A 19,728-nucleotide genomic window follows, 5' to 3' on the forward strand; every position below is an offset into this window, starting at 1 on the left:
GATCAGCGTTTCCCAACCTTAGGAACTTGAAGATGCGTGGACTTCAACTCCCAGAATTCCCCAGCCAGCATAGCTGGCTGGGGAATTCTGGGAGTTGAAGTCCACGCATCTTCAAGTTCCTAAGGTTGGGAAACGCTGACTTAGATGGCAGAAAGTGTGCTGAGCCATTCTGTCAGCCTCCAGTCAGCAAGAGGGGGAGCATAGACATGCACTAAGGGACGTGGACTAAGAAACAACTAAAGCTGGAACCCCTTTTGCCTTTGCTTGAACAGGGAGCAGCAGGATATCCTGATTCTTTTCCACCTGCTCCCTCCAGTGTGTCTTTGTGGGAGTTATTTTAAACTGCTAGTTTAAACTCCTACCTAGGCCATCTGCCCCTGCTCTGGACCAGAATCTCAAGGCCAGGTGCAGCAAAAGGCTGGAGCCAAATGGGGATCAGTGCACTGATTTCTCACATGGAGACCTCCACTGTTTTCTTTCACAGTATTTTCATCTCTTAATTTTAGTCCTGCAGAACATGAAAAGCAGCAGCTTATAGAATCATAGGGCTGCAAGGGATCTTGGAAGTCTTCTAGTCCAACCCCTTGCTCAAGACCTTTTGGGCACCAGGGACCGGTTCTGCAGAGAAAGGTTTTTCCATGGTTTTGTGTGCTGCACTCTGGGCTACACTTAACAATTGCAATGGGGAGAACCAGGGTTGTGTGTGACAATGATTTATGACCATAATTGTGGTCACAAGTCAAAGACTACCAGTATAACTAGAAATTCGGGTGTTATAGGAGAATTGCTCTCCCCATCTGCTTTTTAAAATATTACAAAACACAATGAAATAATCTGTTAAAAGTGGCATGAATGTAAGGAGAGGTTCAAAAGAGCCCCCACAAAGGAGCACATTGTTGATCATACAGAATAGAATAGAATGGAAGTAGAATTGAGAGTTCTTTTCACACCCAAGCTATAAATATTTGTTGTGGAAGATGAAACAGCAATAATTGGGAACTGAATACAGTACACCAATGCTACTACTAATAAAGTAGACCACAACCTACTGTCAGAATCCATTTATATCCCATTCATAAAATCCTATATGTAAGTTCTAAAAATCTTACAACCCCACTGGATTCTGACATTTTTCCAAGGAGAAGAGAAAATGTTAATAGCCACAAGGATGTTTATTCAGACTGCTGGGAGGCTGTCTTCAAAGACCAGGGGGAGAACCTTTGAACTAAAACAACAAAGGAAGGGGGGGGGGGGAAGAGATCTAGTTTGTCGTAAAGACATGAGAGTTCCCTCTTTCCCATGGAAGGATTTGACACCTGAATTTTAATTGATTCGGGACAAACCAGATGGCTTGAAGGGAGGGGTTTTGACCCGGGACTCTTTAAAAAGTACCAAACTGTAACACAGTTTCAGATCCTGTCTAGTATTTCCATCTCCAAACATGTTTTAGTAAAAGCTCCTTTTGGACAATTTCTGGTTCAAGAGTTCTTTCTTTCCTAAGATGTGGATTGGGGTGGATCCTGACACCTACTGTTGTGACTCAGGGCCAGCCTGTGGGTCCGACAGCCGGGTCCGATGTATCGGAGGACTCAGATGAGGGGGAGGAGGGAGACGAACCGGCTGATGATGGTTTGGAGGCTTTGCAGAGTCCTCAGCCGGGGACCTCTTCTCAGCTGCGTGAGCCCGAGAGTGCGGAGGATGATGACCCACAGCTGGCCCTGTTCAAGGACGCCCGACGCAGGAGGCAGTCGAGCAGGAACAAACAAAGAAAGGCTATGGGACTCCTCGGGAGGAGGCACAGGGAGACCACGCCCTGAGCTCTCTATAAAAGGAGTGTTTGGGGAGGGGCTGGTTGCTGAAAGCAACTTTTCCGCTTGAGAAGACAAGCTCTAGTGTTTTTGTTAACTGCGTAATTAAATCTTGGCAGAAGCCTTTTAGCCTTGGACGCTCTCCAGTCTCTTCTTTTGAATAGGGGTTTGATAGAAGAGGGCTGGTTCAGAACACCTAATTGGTAAGCTAGAAAAAGATAGAATAGACAACATCACCACCAGATGGATTTGTAGCTGGCTGGCAAACCGTACTCAACGAGCAGTCCAAAATGGCACTACATCCACCTGGAGAGAAGTAAGCACTGGGGTACCACAAGGTTCCATCTTAGGCCCAGTACTCTTCAATATCCATCAATGACTTAGATGAGGGAATGGAAGGGGAACTCATCAAATTTGCAGATGACACTAAACTGGTCGGAATAGCCAACAACCCAGAAGACAAGCTCAGGATCCAAAAACATCTTGACAAATTTGAACAATGGGCCCTATCCAACAAAATGAGTTTCAATGTGGGAAAAAGCAAAGTCTTATACTTAAGCAGGAAAAATCAAAGGAACAAATATAGATTGGGCGAGACCTAGCTTAAAAACAGTAACTGTAAGGGGGACCTTGGAGTCCTAGTGGACAATCACTTAACCACGAACCTACATATAAGCTCCTCATCAGAACAAAGACATGCTCTAGGTAGGATTCCCATGCTTTTTTTTTTATTGAAAAGTTTTAAAATACAATTTTCCTTTAAAAAAACCCCCTTCCCCCTCCCTCCCCCCCTCCCTCCCCCCCCGCCTCCCCCCCCCCCCCCGACTTCCCAGAGCTGAATACAAGGTATATATATAAAAAGAAAAAAAGAAAGGCAAACATAAGCAACCATGTACTAACAACTATAAATTCTAAAATCCATCACTCTCTAGCTTATATAAGATAAAACAAACCTTAGCAATATTAAATATATATAAAAAACTAAAATAAAAAAGAAACACTTTCTAGCTTATATAGGATAAAACAAACCTTAATAATATTAAATATACATTAAAAACAAGAAAAAAACCCCAAAATAGAAAGAGAAAAAAAAACAGAAAAAAAGGAAAAAAGAATTATTCAAATACTATATAATACTTCTCAACCCTATACTTGTCCTAAATAGACTCCATCCATTTTGTCCATTCCATGATATAACGTTCTTACAAATAATCTTTCAAATTAACCAAAATCTTCGCCACCTCAACCAAATCAGAAAACCTTAAAGTCCACTCTTCTGTAATCGGCCGTTCCTCTTCCAGTACCACATCTATAATTATTCCAAACAATAAAAAAGATTGCGAACAAAACTTTAACCTCCATTTGGAAATCTTCTATATATTCCACCAAACTTTAATCCAAAAAAAAAACTCACCCTTTCCACAAAACCACCACATATAAAAAATATATTGCGTCTACACCCAAATCTTTTCCCACCTCCCATACTTGACTATGAATACGTCTTAGAAATTCCATAGACTTCTGCAAATCCTGCTATTTTCTCTTCTTAGATCGTTTTGCAGCAGCACGCGTCACCCTCTGTTCTATAGAATCATCCGACGAAGTTGTATCTTGATCTCCTCCAACACCGTTGTCTTCTATCTGACCACCTTCGACCTCTTGATGCACTCCTTCTCCAGATCCCTTTTCAGCTTCCAGAAGTGTTAATGGCGTTGCATTTAGAACATTATTATAGAAATCACGCGCTTGCATCACAGTAACCAGACGGTACCTTTTACCTTCGTACGTCACCATCAACCCAACTGGGATCTCCCATCTAAACCTTATATCTCGTTGCTTGAGCTCTTGCACAAGAAATGTAAAATCCTTCCTTCTCCTTAAAATCTTTGGAGGAATTTCTTTTAAGACCAAAACTTCTTGATTAGCAATCACAACTTTAGTATCATAAGCAGCTCGTATAACTTCATCTCTAGTTTCCCTTTTTGCAAAATATACCACCACATCTCTAGGCAACTTTCTCTGTCTAGCAATCCATGAATTCACACAAAACACTTTATCCATGCCTCCTTTTATTTCAGATGCTGGCTGTTTCAACACTACTTCAAAAGCCTCAGAAACCAGCTGCTTTAGATCTTCCTTGGTATTCTCCTTTAAGCCTCTAACTCTAATGGCAAACTGCATCTGGTAATATTGAGCAAGACTCAGTTCCTTTTCCACTTTATCTTCATTCTCCAATACTTTTGCTTCTAATATAGCATTCTTTTGAGTCAAATCTTCTAGCTTTTCCTCCAATTCTTCCACACAGCGAGCCACTTTACACACTGAAGACAAGATGTCTGCCTTCATCACTCTGAACTTCTGTTCCATCCTCTCCTCCATTCTCTCCAATTTCTCCTCCATCTGTACAAATCTATCATTAATTGATTCCAAAATTACCTGGGTGTGTTTTTCAAGAGCATCTTGTAAGTCCTTTGATGTCAATACATCAGGAGGATGCAGCGCCTGCAGTAATGATTGTTGCACAGGAGAAGTTCCAGCACTCCGAAGAGTTTTAGGGGGTGGTTTAGCCGCCATCTTTTACCAAATGTGACGCACTTTCACTTCAGATTTATAATCCAAAAAAGTCCATCAAGCTGGAGAGTAAAATATAATAATCCTCTTCACCTTTTCCTCTTGTATCGCTCTGCCTGCTCCTTTAATCCATAGTCATTCCTTCAGGCAGGGGTGGTCGCAGACGGCTGGCTCTGCTCCAAGAATCAGGAGCAGAGGCGCCGGCCAGCTGGGAGCAGCCCAGGCTACGGGGGAGTTCAATCCTTCAGCCGCCCAAGCCATAAGCTCAGGCGGCCCTGGAGAACTCTACCCCTACCTGGGAGCTCGCCCCCTCTTCTCCCGAGGAGGGGGCTTCAAATTCGCCCAAACAGCTGATCGGCGCTGTTTCGGGCGAAAAAACAACAGCTGAGCCGCGGGCAGCCCGGGAAGGCTGTCTCCGTCGCCACGGAGCCACCGGAAGTCCCCAGGATTCCCATGCTTTTGAGCAGTTTCCATAGCTTGACAGATTCCACACCATCGATGAAAGCCACCGTGAGTGTCTTTGGGGCATTCTTTGGCTTCCTCAATTATCCAGCATTGTAAAGATGGAGTAAACCTGACGTGCTGTAATTCACAAAAGAGGCATTAAAGACGGCAAGTGTTTATTTATTTTTTATTTATTTATAATTATATTTGTATACCGCCCTTCTCCCGAAGGACTCAGGGCGGTGAACAAGGCACATAAAAAATACAGAATACAAAAATTAAAAAAAGAATTAAATAAGAGCCCGAGCTAAAAACAGTAGAATAATATAAAAATCCCCAATAAAAACCCCAGCACTTCCCCCATCAGGCCAGACCGGCTTGCTCAAATAGGTAGGTCTTCAGAGTAAGGCAGCTGATCTCCCGGCCGTCCCCCAGTGAAAAGCAGTTAAGTGGCCAGCCAGGCTGAAAAGGCTGGGGGAGGACGGCGAGGCGCCGCTCTAGCCGTGCCTCTCGGCGACGGGGCGGTGCGCCGGAAGTGCGTCATCGGCGCCGGAAGAGCCGCGGATGCCGGTCGGCTTGGGGCGGCGGAGGCTGTGGGCCATGCTGGCGGGGCCGGTGGCGCGGGGCCGGCCGCTCCCTCCCTGCGCGGGCGCCGAGCGGCGCGTCTGCCTGGCCGGGGACGCGGGCCGGGCGGCGCGGGCGGCGGCGGCTCTCCGCGAAGGCGGGCTGGTGGCGCTGCCCACCGACACGGTCTACGGCGTGGCCTGCTTGGCGCAGGACTCGGCGGCCGTCGAGGCCCTGTACCGGCTGAAGGGGCGGCCCGCTGGTAAACCGCTGGCCATCTGCCTGGGCGACGTCGAGCAGGTGCAGAGGTGCGCGGGCCGGGAGCGGCGGGGAGGGGAGGCCAGGCCAGGCCGCTGAGCCTTCTGCGCCCGCAGGTACTGCCGCCTCCCGGTGCCCGAGGAGCTGCTGCGCGATCTCCTGCCCGGTCCCGTGACGCTGGTGCTGCCGCGCTCGGACGCCCTCAACCCCGACCTGAACCCCTTCACGCCGGTGAGCGACGGGCGGGCTGCGCCGCTGGGCTGGTCGGTTGCCCCCCGGCCGGGGTGGAGCGGGCGCCTCCCAGAGCGGAGCTTCTCCCTTCAGCAGCGCGCCTCTCTCTTTTCCCCCTGCAGCTGGTGGGCGTCCGCGTCCCCGACCACCGCTTCGTCAGGGAGCTGGCCAGGGCCTGTGATGCTCCCCTGGCTTTAACCAGCGCCAACGTCAGCGACAGGGCGAGCAGCCTCACCGTCACGGTAAGAACGGGCCCTCTTTCTGAGCCAGTAAGAAGTTGGCTTGATGTTATCTGGAACTCGCAAGTCTTCTATCTTGTGGTTCTGGACTGCACCCAACTGTGCTCTATATACCTTCTTCCTCATTGACTGATTTAATGCATGTGTAAACAACTATGAAAACAACTACCGCTGCCAATCATGGTATATAGCAATGGTTAATACAATATTCTTGGTACTGGGAGTGCTACAACATTCGAGTCCCAAAGGACTTCCAGAAGAGCCTTGGTTTTCTTCGCGTGCTTGGGGCCAGGAGCAGCTATTCCAGAGGAAAGGTGCCCACCCATTGCACATCTCAATAAATAGGGATGTTTAGCAGACATTCTCTGTTTTTAGATTGGGTGGGCACAGTTTCAATCTTTGGCCTAGGCCAGAATCCTGCCTGCTTTTTCCATGCCTCTCTGGCTGTTGCCCCCGCCCCCCATACACACCTTTCCTCACAATATTTCTTGTGATGTGTATGAATGTCAAAACCCATTCCTATTTCATTTCATTTCATTTTTCTATTTCATCCCACCTCTCCTGTGGGGAGGGAGGATGTGCCTGCAGGGCATTGCTTTCACTTTCACTTCCCCTTCGGTACAATGTAATCCAGACATGTCAAACACAAGGCCCGGGGGCCGGATCTGGCCCGCGAAGTGATTTCATGTGGCTCGCAAAGCCATCCTGGAAACAGTGAGGGAACGGCCCCCACTGCCTTGGCCCTGGCCCAGAGACCCTCCTTCCACCAAAGACCCTCAGATCTGTCCCACTCCTGCCCAAGCCCCCACAGGCACCCTTGATGCGAATGATGTAGAGCTGGCCATGCTCGCCCAGTAGGCCATATGCACTCTAGCCACGCCCACCCAGTAGGCCACGCCCACCCTGGCCATACCCACCCGGCCCCCTGAGGGCAACCGCAATGCTGATGCGGCCCTCAGTGCCTGAATTTTGTCTCCACTCCCAGAGAAAGGTGTGAACAAGCCTTTGACTCTCACATGAGCTGGAGACAGGCTGATATTATCTCCTTATCTCCTCGGTTCCTACAACGGACTTAACACTTGGGGATTGGCTATCCCACAGGGGGGAGCAATCTATGGGGTGAGGTCCTGCTTGGGGACACTATAACCTACTGTGTTGTGCGGGAAATCTCAGATCCTGTCTATTATGCCTGCTATCTCCTATTCTTAATAAAAGTTCCTGCTTGGAAGAAATTGTTTCCAAGAGTTCTGCTTTCTTAAGATGTGGACTTGAAGCAGGTTCTAGAAGTTAATTTCTTATGTATCTTTTCTATAGGAATTCCAAGAGCTATGGCCTCAGCTTTCACTGGTCATCGATGGGGGGCCAACTGGAGATGCCCTTAGTCCTGAGTGTCGTCTAGGTTCAACTGTGGTTGACCTCTCCATCCCTGGAAAATACAGGGTTATTCGACCAGGATGGTAAGCCACCCATTATTATAGGGTTAAATAGCTTGTGTGAGTTACACTTGCTTCTTATAAATGAGAAACATTTTTGTGGCCCAAAAGAGTTGGTTCAAATAGATGCACTTAAGCAGGCTTCTCATTTCCGCACATGCCTTGTGGAGTGGGGAAACACAACTTATTGTACTGACTGTGATTGCTCTCATTACATTCTAGAACATTACAGCAGGAATCCCCCTCGTTCCCCAGCCCTATTTTGTAATTATCTCTTCTTCATTCTTTTTCCAGCGCACTTACTCAAACTGTTGAAATCCTGGTATCCAAGTATGGGTTGAGAGCTGAGGTGTCTGGAGACTGATATACTGGACCTTGGGGACACTGAAGTGTTGTCAGGCTTTTCCCAGTCAAGAAAGCAAAATGTGACCACTATGATTGCAAAGGGACTCTCTCTTAGGGTACATCCTTAATGCTATTGCAGCTTCAAAGATGGTCCAATTTGTGACTTTGAGGACTCTGGCCAAATGGCTGAATTTCCTTTAAGGCTTAAAAGTGCAGCTATTTCTGATTGCCTGAAGCATTTCTGCCATCTGGTTTCACACAGAGACAATCACTTTTCCTACTCTGTCTAAAGAAGAAAGCTTGCGTGATCTGAAAACAGATCCTCAAGGGATCATGTGAACATCTGAATATGAATAATTCAGTTGAAATTCAGTAATGTGGGAGTGGGTTGAATATAGGACTAAATAAATGGGTAGGGCTATCTCTGTTGACTCTTCTCATACCCTAACAGTAGGACCAATGTCATTAAATTAAAATTGTATGCAATTTTCATGACATTTTTTTCCATAAAAAGAAGATCTAGGTAGGGTGAACCCAATCAGTGTGTAAATAGGAGACCACCAAAAATCCCAAGGCAATAAAGTTGTTTGAAAAATCAGAAAAACACTTTGGGAAAAAATCAGTGGCAGATTTTCTGCCAAGATAAGAATGCGGACAATTAAAAAAGATTTTAAAGATGGGGTTATTAACGTTGAATGGCTTGTTACAGGAAAAATTAAGCTGCCCTGAATGTTGGGTGGGTTACGTAGTTTAATTCATCTTAACTGGATGATGGGTTTTTACCGTGTCTTTATCCTCCAGAATTGTTGACTATAGATGGATGCAAGTGCACAGTATTCCATATGCTCTGAAAATAACATGTAAAATGAAAGTGAAGGCAGCCTTAAGTACAGTTTCATTAATGGCCATTCTTTGTCCCTCTTCTGGCCTTTTTCCGCCAAGCTGCTGCTTGAAATGGAACAGGTGTTGATTTTATTTTATTGACATAATAAGCTCACTTGACCATGGCTTTCCTAATACAGAATATAACAAACCAACAGACACCATTCTCTTGGAAGGAAAGTAGCCCAGACTAAGTATATGTTTGCAGTTTGGGCACTCCAATTAGCAAGGTCATATTAGTAAAAGACTTAGTGTAAAATAGAATTCAATATTATAAGCTGCTTAGAGTTACCCTGTGGTAAAATGGGCAGCAAATAAATTTGATAGATCTGGCTGAAGAAGAGGAGAAGGCTGGGGAAACTTTCCAACTTAGCATTTCCTGCAGAGTCCAAACTGTCTTTTGGGGTGCAGAGGAAAATAGAGGATGCATCTTCCAGAAGAAGCAGTGATGCAGTCACAGCCTTCTACCAGGCATTGTTTTACCATGTCTTTGAGTCAGTCTTGAGTCATGCCAACTCTCTGAAGAAGCCCCTGCAGGTTTTTTGGTAACATTTTTTGAAGTGGGTTTGCTATTGCATCCTTCTTCCTAGGGCCAAGAACAGTGACTGACTCAAAGACACTCAGCAGACTTTGTGCCTAAGGTAGGGGTAGAACTCATGGTCTCTTGTTTGCCACCTTGGTGCCTTAATCATTACACAAAACGACCATAAAATTTATATTGTTTCTAAAGCTGAAAGTTGAGGACATATTTGAGTGCAGGGATAAGGAAAGGGCTCAGCTGGGGCAAAGCTTTGCCATTCACAACCACGTGGTTTCTCCAACATTATTAGTTTTATTTTGGGGCTGCCTAATGCTCCCAGTTTTTCCCTTTGATGAGGTTTATCGGAGCCAAGTGCTCCTTACTCAATGCTCAGCTAGTTCAAGGTCTTGGCAGCTAAGTATGTCTAATGAGGCATGAATTTTGGTTGCTAAGTGATGCAGTCATTAAGTGAATCATCATGTGACCAGACCCTTTTAAGCGAACCCAGATTCTCCACTTGACTTTGCTTGTCAGAAGTTGACTGGGAAGGTTCTACATTGCAATCACATGACTGCAAGATGCTCCAAATTGTTATAAAAGTGAACATATGCACAGTGGGAGTGCAACAAACTTCAAAGATGGGTGATAAGTCGCTTTTTCCAAGGCCATTGTAACTTTGTTGTTCAATGGTCAGGTCAAAATTTGAAGAGTACACTACAGGAGTAACGGGGGACTATTAGCTACCTTGACATCAATTGGGAAACAAACTGTACCAATGGAAGATCAGGTAGGTTCCTGATGAACCTAGCAGACAACTTTGTCTCCCACAGGTAGAGAAGGGAACCTAGAAGGCCAGCTGTACTGGACTTAATTCTCACTAACGGAAATGAAATTATGGGGGGGGAGTTACAAGAACTTTGGGGGAGAATAATCATGTGATATTGAATTCAACATAATGCAGGCACAAGCAATAGAATAAAATCAAGCTAATGACTTAGAGGTTAATAGGCTGATTTCAACAAACTTGGAGCTTGGGAGGGTTTCAATGGATGGAAATTGTTAAGGGGAAAACAACTCAAGAAACTTGAGAAATGAGATTACCAACATAGTTGCATAAAGAACTTTCTGACAAACTGAAACACAAGGATAAAAGTGGAAAGAGGGAAACATAACTAGAGCAGAATACTAGCATATAGCCAGAATCTGCAAAGATAAAGTCAGGAAAACTAAGACAACAAATGTAAAAAAATAATTTAAAAAGTTTATTTCAATGTGTAGAAACAAAAAAAAGGAAATGATCAATCCACTAATGAGAGAAGATGGCAAGGAAGTGACAGGGAACAGGGAGATAGCAGAACTGCTTAATTAATTGTTTGCATGTGTTTTTACCCAAAAGGAAAAAATAGTCCAACCTACTAAAAGCAGCACTGTAAAAGATAGATTAGGAATTCAAATCAAAAATAGATTTTTTTAAAAAAATAGACAACATCTATTCACTCTAGATGAGTTCAAAAAGTCAATGCTTTAGAACAGCAGTCCCCAACTTTTGGGTATTGGGGACCAGTTTGACAGAGCTTTTTCTGTGGACCAGAGAGGGCATGGTTTTGCATGCTGCCTGCATCCTGTGGATGGGGCTTCGCTTGTTTGCACAGCCCGGTTTCTGGAATGCCAGTCCTTCAAAGACGATGGGGTCAAACTATTTTCCAAAGCACCAAAAGGCAAGACAAACAATAGACTGAAACGAACCAAGGAGAGAAGCGACCTACAACTAAGGAGAAAATTCCCAAAGGACAGAGCAATCAACCAATGGGACAGCTTGCCTTCAGAAGTTGTGGGTGCTCCATCACTGGAGGCTTTGGAAAAGAGAGTGGACAACCATTTGTGGGAAATGGTTGTCCACCATTCCTGCTTCAGGTTAGACTAGAGGACCTCCAAGCACCTGTACAATTCTACGTTTATGATGTAAGGAGCTTGGAGGTCTTCTAGTCTAGTAATGCTAAATGTTTTCCACTGTCGACTTTTTGACTGGAAAAGCAGGCTTCTGTTAATTCTATTTATAGCTGTATTCTATTTGCTCGCTCCTCACTGAAGCTTTTGAAACTCGAGGATTGTAGTTCTGATACAGAAAACCTGTTTCTATGTTCGAAAAGGATAGGAAAGAGCCGTTGGTCAATCCAGCCTCTGCGAGGGGGGGGACTGGTGCGCCCGAGGAGACCCTCGATGGAGAGAGCTGCCTGATGGGAAGTCAGCCATGAGCAGCCCCAGCTTCATTTTCTAAACTGTAAAAAAAGGGAAGCAAATTTCAGAAGCGTCCAGGGACAGAATTTGAATTTTATTGAATTTATATACCGCCCTTTCCCCTAGGACTCAGGGCGGTTTACAGGGTACTTAAAAATACAAAAATTAAAAACAATTAAAAGGATTAAATTAAATCCCTGAAGAAATAAAAAACCCCAGAAGAGCTTGTAGGCTAAAGTAAACAGTTAATTTTCGTGGCAATGAGGATGCGATTGCAGCCACGTAACAAGTTGACTCCATGAATTCGAAGGCCACATCTATTTCCTAAAAGCTTTTACCGCTGATAAATCTTAGGAGCGCTCTGCTTTGAGAGGTTCCCCACTTTCTTTTATTGGAAAGGAGCAGCATATCACATCGGGTAGGAGATATAGGAGTATAGCCAGCCGTACCAACAGGCTGAAAAATAACTTTTATCCGTGGGCTGTTAGGCTTTTAAATGGGACATAATCTCTGTGAATTTATGCAGAATTGACTTGGGAGGCCGGTGTGTGGTGTAGTTGGTTCACATAGTGTGGTGGGATGGAGGGTTTGTTGTCACTCTGTGTTGGGGGGGAGAGAGCACAGGGGGAGGCTCAGCTAATCTCAATGTACACATGTTGTACTTTGACAAAGGTTTATTATTTTATTATTATAAAACACTTTGCACGGGCGCGGGGGTTCACGAGCACGACGAAGGCATCATCGCCAGTGTCCCGCTCGAGGAGGGTCTCGGCTCGGGTCCCTGGGGGGTCTCCCCCGCAGGGAGGACGAGCGAGAGGGGCACGCGCCGGCCAGACGGGACCACGGGCGCTCGACCGGAAGCGGCGCGGGGCAAAGAAGCGCTTGCGCCTGCAGCCTGGCAACGCGCGGCCCGCCCATCTGTGAGCGGCAGGGCGCTCGCCAATCGCGGCGGGGAGGGGCGGGGCGCTGCCGAAGAAGATGGCGGCGGCGGCGGAGCAGCTGCGGGAGGGCCTCCGCTCGGGCACGCGCGTCCTCGGCGAGCAGCAGCGGGTCTGGCTGGAGACGCTGGCCGCCTGCCTGCCACTGCTGCGGGCGCTGGGCAACCTGGCCCGGCAGGCGGAGGCGGCGCAGAGGGCGTCCCTCGGGGAGACGCCGCTGCGGGCCTTCGCGCGCCTGCCGGAGCGGCTGCGGCTGAAGCAGCGGGCGGCCATGGAGGCCCTGCTGGCGGAGCTGCGCCGGGAGAAGCTGTAAGGGCCGCCCCGCCCCTCCCTCCCTCTGCTGGGCCGCCGGGCCGGGCCGGGCCGAGCCGCCTCCTCTTCCTCCCCCTTCTCTTCGCAGGCCGGCGCTGCGGGAGGCTCGGGACGCCGTCGGTGCGCGCGTGGCGCCGCTGCTGGCGCTCGGGGGGCCCGGCCTGGCCCGCCCGCCCTGGGCCGACCTGCTGGCCGGGCTGCTGGACGCCGAGGCGCTCTTCCACGCCGTGTATCCTTCGCCTGGGCGCGCCTGGGAGCGGGGAGGCTGCGGGCCTGCCCGGAGAGCCCTCCTTAACTGGCCCGGCCCAGCTACCTGGAGGCGCGGCTGCTGCTGCTCTCGCTGAGCTACCGGGACCTGGCGGCGGTGCAAGCGGCCCCCCGCGCCTGGGAGCGGATAATGCAGCACGCGCAGCGGGGAGGCCGCGTGGCAGGTAACCGCCGGGAGGAGCCCTTCTCCCTTCGGCCCCCTGCGCGCCCTCAGGCCGGCCTCTCCTCGGCGAGGGTTGCCCGGTGTCCCGACCCGGGCTGGCCGGTCCTGAAGGGCCCTCGGGCGTGGGCCCAGCGCCGCCCTGGCCTTGTTTGGGAAAGTCCGGGCTGCCCGGCAGGGTTCCTGTGCAGGGAGAAGGGCTTGGTGACCCACGGAGGTCCTGGCTCACCTCGGACGTAGCCCGACCTGCCCAGCCAGGCTCTGGGGAGAAAGAGGAGGAAGGAATCGGCTGCCTGGAGCTCCTGAAGGGAACGCAAGATGGGAAACGAACTGTGCAGATGCTTTACCAAAACCATTTTTCTTCTCTTGCCCAGAGACGTTGCTGAAAGCCACCTTCTTCCTGGAGGACACATGAGAGCACAAAGTGGCTTGTTTGCTCACCCCCAGCGAGGCTTCTCCAGGAAGTGGGGTGAGAGCCCCACTTGCAGGATTGTGCGTGACTGTAGTAGTTCAGACTCACTTCCAGCCTGGAGCACAGGCTTAATGGCACCTCAGTGTAAATAAAAGTGATTTGCTCCCCTTAAGGTTGTCCACTTTCTCCTTTACAGCAGCAAGTGGGGCAAGGCAGGGCCTTGCTTATATGGCCTGTTTCTGCAGAAGAAGATTAGAACTAGAGATGGGTGCCCAGAGACGGTTGGGTTTTCTTCCAGGAATTTTGTGGCTGGGAGGAGTTGGTTGTTGGTGGCTCATTCCTCCGTTTGCTGTTCAGGGCTGCTTTTGTAGGCGAGAAGAAATAGTTACCCTTTCCTATGGCTTGCAAAGACGCAGCTGGACACATGGGCTTAGTAACGTTTACAGGGACGCTTCAGGCAAAATTTCTCATTCTCATTTGAACAGCATTTTAAGGCTAACCATAAAAATAGAGTAGCATTTTCACTTCACTGCAGTTGGTTGGGCCCTTTCTTCAAACACTTTCTTCAGTGATACTACATAGGCAACGCAGTGCCCTGTAGGACAAGTGGTCCCCAATCTTTCCAGCTCTGCGGACTGGCGGCAAGTGGTGTGTGTGAGAGGCCATGCTTTCACCTGCGATGCTTGTGCAAATACAGCTTTGCATGCTTGCCTGCCATTTGTGTTGTCGGGTTTCCACAGAGCCGCGGACTGGAGGTTGGGCACCCCTGCTATAGGACTTGCAGCTTTCCTTACTTCTCAAATTGGAGATGTGCTGTTTTTGTGCTTTGAAGCAATTGATCCACTTTAAGGGCACTCTTAGACTTTCTCATGAGGAAGAGACACAAACTTGGGGAAACTCTGAAGGGGAGGTGTCTCCTTATTTACCTATTTTTAAAAAAGACACCTGGCAACATTAGCAGAGAAACTGGCTTCTAACATAATTTGATCATTTTATGACTTGTTGGAAATAAAAGTAAGAAAAATACTTTTCTTTTGGATAACTTGCTCCTAAGACCTGTACTGTAGTCTGCCCCACTCTTCATTGGCAGTTCTTAAAAATACCTTGAGAACAGCTCAAGTACTTTTAGCCCCTGGTTTTTCTTTATGGCACTTCCTTTATTTATGAAAATTGGTATAAGTAGCTGCCTAAAACTAAAAGTGGTATTAGCTTGAGGTGGTATGTGGCGGCTACCCAAAACTGACCTACAGACTGCTGCTTGAAGCACATAGAAAAGTTCAGTGTGCTTATTGTATCAGTGGCTGAATTAAGAAGCTTGAGTCTCGTTTCTTCTGTGGGCAGGTTCCTGTCTATGCTCTCCTTGGCTCCGGCTGCCTTTTCATAGAATTGTGGACCCGGAAGGACCATCAGCTCCACCCCTCTGCTAACGAATCCAGTTAGAGCATCCCAGACCATTTGCTTCCCAGCAGTGCATCCAGTGCAGTCGGAGGTTGGTTGCAATATTAAGTGTTTTTACCCTGAGGAGGATTTTCCCCCCTCACTTTCATGGTTGTTCCTTAAGGCATGATAGAGAAATTATCTAGACTTGCTTCAGAGTAACTTCCTTCTAGGTATGTGAAGAATGCTATTGCATTTCTCCTCAGGTTTCTCTAGGCCAGGGCTTTTCAACTGGTAGTACGCTGGTGGTACTTCGGCACCTGGCAGTTGGTACGCGACTTAAGACAATTGTATGTGTGTGTGTGGGGGGGAATGAGCTGAAACGGCAACAGCGCCACACAGACCTGGGGGAGAGTCAGCTGGAGCTACAGTGTTGCCGGAACTCTGCTGTGGGACCAGAATCGGCACACGCGGCTCCAGCCGATTGGTGCTTCCGGCAGCCTCTCTTATCACCTGGAGCAGCAGACAGGCCTTGAGGTGAGAGAGTCAGCTGGAGCTTGTAGGTCTGCCGGAGCTCGCCATAGGTCTCAGGATCAGAGTGTGCAGCTCCAGCTGGTCAGCGCTGTGTACAGTGGCCAGCCAGAGAGAGGGTGACTGCATGGGGGAATGAAATTGGGGTAGGACCAATGCTGGAGCGCTCTCTCAGTCCCAGAGAGTGGCCCACCTGGAAAAGAAAAGAGGAGGAAGGGGAGGAGAGGAGAGGATATAAAAAACAGGTTGTTGGCGGGAGAGAGGGGGGGGAATGAAAGGGAAAGAGAAGGGGATGGAGAAAGAGGGAATAGATTGGTTGTGTTTCATATTAATAAATATGGATAAATTCATCATACATTCATCAGGTTTAGGGTTAGAGCCAAGGTGCAAAGCTGCCCGGAAGTGGGGGGGAAAGCTATCGTAGCATTACTGCCATTTGGTTCCACATACTTAATGCGAGAAGGCGTTTTCTTCATTGATGTCTATAGCTTTGGTGGAGCAGTGGGCTAATGCCTCCTTAAGTAATACCAGCTGCCTGCAATTATTGCAGGTTTGCATCCCACCAGGCTCAAGGTTGACTCAGCCTTCCATCCTTCCAAGGTAGGTAAAATGAGGACCCAGATTGTTGGGGGCAATTAAGCTGACTTTGTAATAATGCCGCTTGGGGGTGTGTGAAAGCCCTAATAAGCAGGCATATACATCGAATGAAGGCTACTGCTAAGCTTGTAAGCCGCCCTGAGTCTTCGGAGAAGGGCGGGATATAAATGGAATTTAAAAAATAAAAATAAAATAAAAACTAAGGAAAGGAGTTGTCTTCAACTGGAATCTGAAAGTACTCTCCATCCATGAGTGCAAAGATTAATGTCAGAGAAACAGGTACAAGTTTCCCATTAAAAAGTGTAAGTGGATGTACGTTATCACTTTTTTCCTTTTTTTGTCATGAAGTTTTTGGCACCTTGCTAAGCAACTGGTGGTACTCAAATATTGTTAGGTCCTAAGAGTGAACCTCTGAAAAGGTTGAAAAGCCCTGCTCTAGGCTAAACATCTTAAAAGTTTTAGTTTCTAGTGCTTGATCATCTTGGTTGCCATTCTCTGAGTCTCTTCCAATTTCTCTGTATCCCTCAGAGTGGCTGAACTGGACTAGTGTCAAAGAGGGTGGAATGCTTTGGAAATTCTTCTTCAGTTGATGTAGCCTAACGCTGTTTTGGTCTTGGTGGCCATTTTGTACCACTGGTTGATGCTCGATAAACTACTGAGTAACTAGCTGTTCTGAACTCTTTGTCACAAGTGTAGTTAGTTATGAAGCCAGATTTGATTTATGTTTCCTAAATGAAAAATATTGCATCCGCTGTGCTAAATTTCATTCTGTTGTTTTCAGCCTATATCTCTAACCTATTCGAATCAGTTAGGATTTTACTTTTGTTTTTTAGGGTATTAGTTACCCTTAATTCAATCCGTAGCTCGATTCTCTGCTGCAGCAGCCTTCCAGAAAGGCTTCTGACTGCGAAATGCAGTTGTGTCTAAATCTTGGCGATTCTATAAGCCAGTCTCTCCCCATCTTCTGATCTTGCACTGCTTCTTTGTGTTTTTCTAATACTCTGGCTAGTATCACCTTTCCAGCTATGGGGGGGGGGAAATCTATAGAGTGTGTACCTGCACTTGTAGCACTAGGAACACAGATAATCCTCAACTTAAAAGCATAGTTGGGATCAGAATTTCCCTTGGTAAACAAGTCAGTTGTTAAGTAAACCGATTTTCTGACCTTTTTTGCCATGGTTATTAAGTGACTCGTGCGTTTGTTAAGTGAACTTCACAGTTATTAAGTCAATCCCGCTTTCCCCATTGACTTTATTTGTCGGAAGGTAGCTAAGAAAGTTGCAAATGGTGATCATGTGACCACAGGATATTGCAACTGTCATATATAAGGCATGCTGTGAATGCCTAAATTTTGATTAGGAGTCTGTGGCATTGCTGCGATGGTAGTAAGTGCAAAGACCAGTCAGAAGTCACCTTTTTCAGTGCCATTGTAACCCCGAATGATTGCTAAATAAATGGTTGCAACTCGAGTACTACCTGTACTGAAAAATAAATCACCTTTCCCCAAGATTGTGTATCGGGTGTGGGGGGTAGCTGCAGGACGTATTAGAAGTTGCACTTGCTTTAAGATGTTCCTAGCAGGTGCTCTGTACAAGCTGTTTTATTCTCCAGGCATATTTGAATCGGCATCTATACAGTCCTATGTTTTTTGTATGCATGTTACAAAACCAAATACCTTGGTGTGAGTTTAAATATGCTAATAAATATTCCCAAGGATTTATTCTTTCTGTACGAAGGTTCATGTTCTGATAATTCCTATTATATCCTAGTCTAGGGATAGGCAACCTTGGCTCTTTTATGACTTGTGGACTCCAATACCCAGAATTCCTAAACCAGCCATTCTGATTCAGGAATTCTGGGAGTTGAAGTCTACAAGTCATAAAAGAGTCAAGGTTGCCTACCACTGTCCTAGTGGGTCAACTATATGATAAAATTTGGTGTTAGAGAATTCAAACCACCCAGTAAGTCTTCACATATAATCCTTTTGTTTTATATGCAAGGGATATAACTCAAGGTTTAGATATAGGCAGGTATTTACAAAAAGTGAATATCCCTATACTTACACAAGAGCAGAGGGAAGGGATGAACCAACTGATAACTGCTGAAGAAATTATTTTAGCAATTAAACAAAAGTGGGTAAAACACCTGGAACAGACGGTTTGACAGCCACTTATTATAAAAATTTACAATGAGAGTTGGTAGAACCTTTAAAAGAATTATTTAGGACAATTCAATCTGGAGGGGAAGTGCCTCCATCATGGAGAACAGCATTTATATCATTGATTCCAAAGGAAGATCAAGATCTTACCCAACCAAAAAATTATAGACCTATATCGCTCTTAAATACGGATTATAAGATATTTGCAAAGATCTTAGCAAATAGATTAATGAAGGTTATGCAGCAAATGATTTATAGTGATCAAACAGGATTTATAAGTGGTAGACAAATGAAGAGTAATGTGAGATATATTGTAAACCTATTAGAATATTTGGAAAGAAATAATCAAGTCCCTGCAGCGCTTATTTTTTTGGATGCTGAAAAGGCGTTTGATCAATTGAGTTGGCAATTTTTATTTAAAGTTTTAGAGAAGATGGAGTTTGGTGATAAGTTTTTACAACCTATCAGGGCAATATATCAGAAACAAACAGCTCAAATAATAATTAATGGTAGTTTAACAGAAGCTTGCAAAATTGAAAAGGGTACAAGACAGGGATGTCCGTTGTCACCATTGCTGTTGTTTTAACGTTGGAAATATTATTGATTAAGATACGTGACTCAAATAACATAAAGGGAATTAAAGATCAAGATTATAGATTGAGAGCGTTTGCAGATGACCTGGTTATTACATTGGGTCAACCGACCCAGTCGGTTATAGATTTAATGGAAGTAATCTCGCAATATGGTGGGCAAGTTTCTGGATTTAAGGTTAATAGGCAAAAAACTAAAATTTTGTCTAAAAATATGACTATGGAACAAAAGGTACTCTTAGAAAAATTAACAGGATTTGAAACAGCTAAAAAGATTAAATATTTGGGGGTATATCTTTCAGATTCAAATGTGAAATTATATAAAAATAATTATGAATTCTTATGGTTAAAAATACAAAAAGAATTAGATAGTTGGAGGGAACTACAATTGTCTTTATTGGGAAGAATTGCAGCAGTTAAAATGAATGTTCTACCAAAATTTTTATTTTTGTTTCAAATGATACTTATACTTAAAAAAGATTCAAATTTGGAAGAATGGCAGAAAGGTATTAATACATTTATTTGGGCAGGGAAGAGACCGAGAGTAAAACTCAAGATAATGCAAGATATACGTGAAAGAGGTGGTCTTAAACTGCCCAACTTTAAATTATATTATGAAGCTGCGGCTCTATCATCAATTAGTAATTGGTTTAATTTAACAGAAGGAAGATTATTGAATATCGAGGGACATGATTTATTATATGGTTGGCATGCCAATAACGATGGATGTTTGGGAGAAAATTTGGGTCAGAAATGTAAAATTTACTGAGGCTCAAAATTTAAGAGAGAATTTTTATAAAATGTTTTATAGATGGCACTTAGATCCTAAAAAATTAGCATGTATGTATCCAAA

General features: G+C 45.9%; 2 protein-coding genes across 14 annotated transcripts in view; both read left to right on the forward strand.

Annotated features, from left to right (window-relative positions):
* Positions 1–5,387: 5,387 nt before the first annotated feature.
* On the forward strand, positions 5,388–8,511 carry YRDC (yrdC N6-threonylcarbamoyltransferase domain containing; the record flags this gene model as incomplete). Its single annotated transcript, XM_083370011.1, has 5 exons — positions 5,388–5,695; positions 5,762–5,876; positions 5,999–6,118; positions 7,430–7,572; positions 7,843–8,511. 5 exons carry the CDS (start codon positions 5,388–5,390, stop codon positions 7,910–7,912), a joined length of 756 nt encoding a protein of 251 aa, XP_083226137.1. The 3' UTR covers positions 7,913–8,511.
* Positions 8,512–12,327: 3,816 nt separating this feature from the next.
* AIRIM (AFG2 interacting ribosome maturation factor) overlaps positions 12,328–19,728 on the forward strand; it is a 207,973-nt gene continuing 200,572 nt past the window's right edge. For 8 of the 13 annotated variants that reach the window (XR_014493344.1, XR_014493345.1, XR_014493346.1 and 5 more), the window contains exons 1-5: positions 12,345–12,780; positions 12,872–13,012; positions 13,093–13,214; positions 13,585–13,766; positions 14,964–15,111. Coding sequence is in view for 1 of the 13 variants with exons in the window: in XM_083369940.1 (XP_083226066.1) it covers positions 12,512–12,780; positions 12,872–13,012; positions 13,093–13,214; positions 13,585–13,625 (573 nt within the window). In the remaining 12 variants the exon portion in view is untranslated. Of the gene's footprint in view, positions 12,781–12,871; positions 13,013–13,092; positions 13,215–13,584; positions 14,246–14,963; positions 15,112–15,265; positions 15,753–19,728 lie in introns of those variants that run through there. The other 5 variants (XR_014493353.1, XR_014493342.1, XR_014493343.1 and 2 more) reach the window with 5 other exon arrangements.

This window comes from Vipera ursinii (genome assembly GCF_947247035.1).
Source record: "Vipera ursinii genome assembly, chromosome: 9".
NCBI lineage: Eukaryota > Metazoa > Chordata > Lepidosauria > Squamata > Viperidae > Vipera > Vipera ursinii.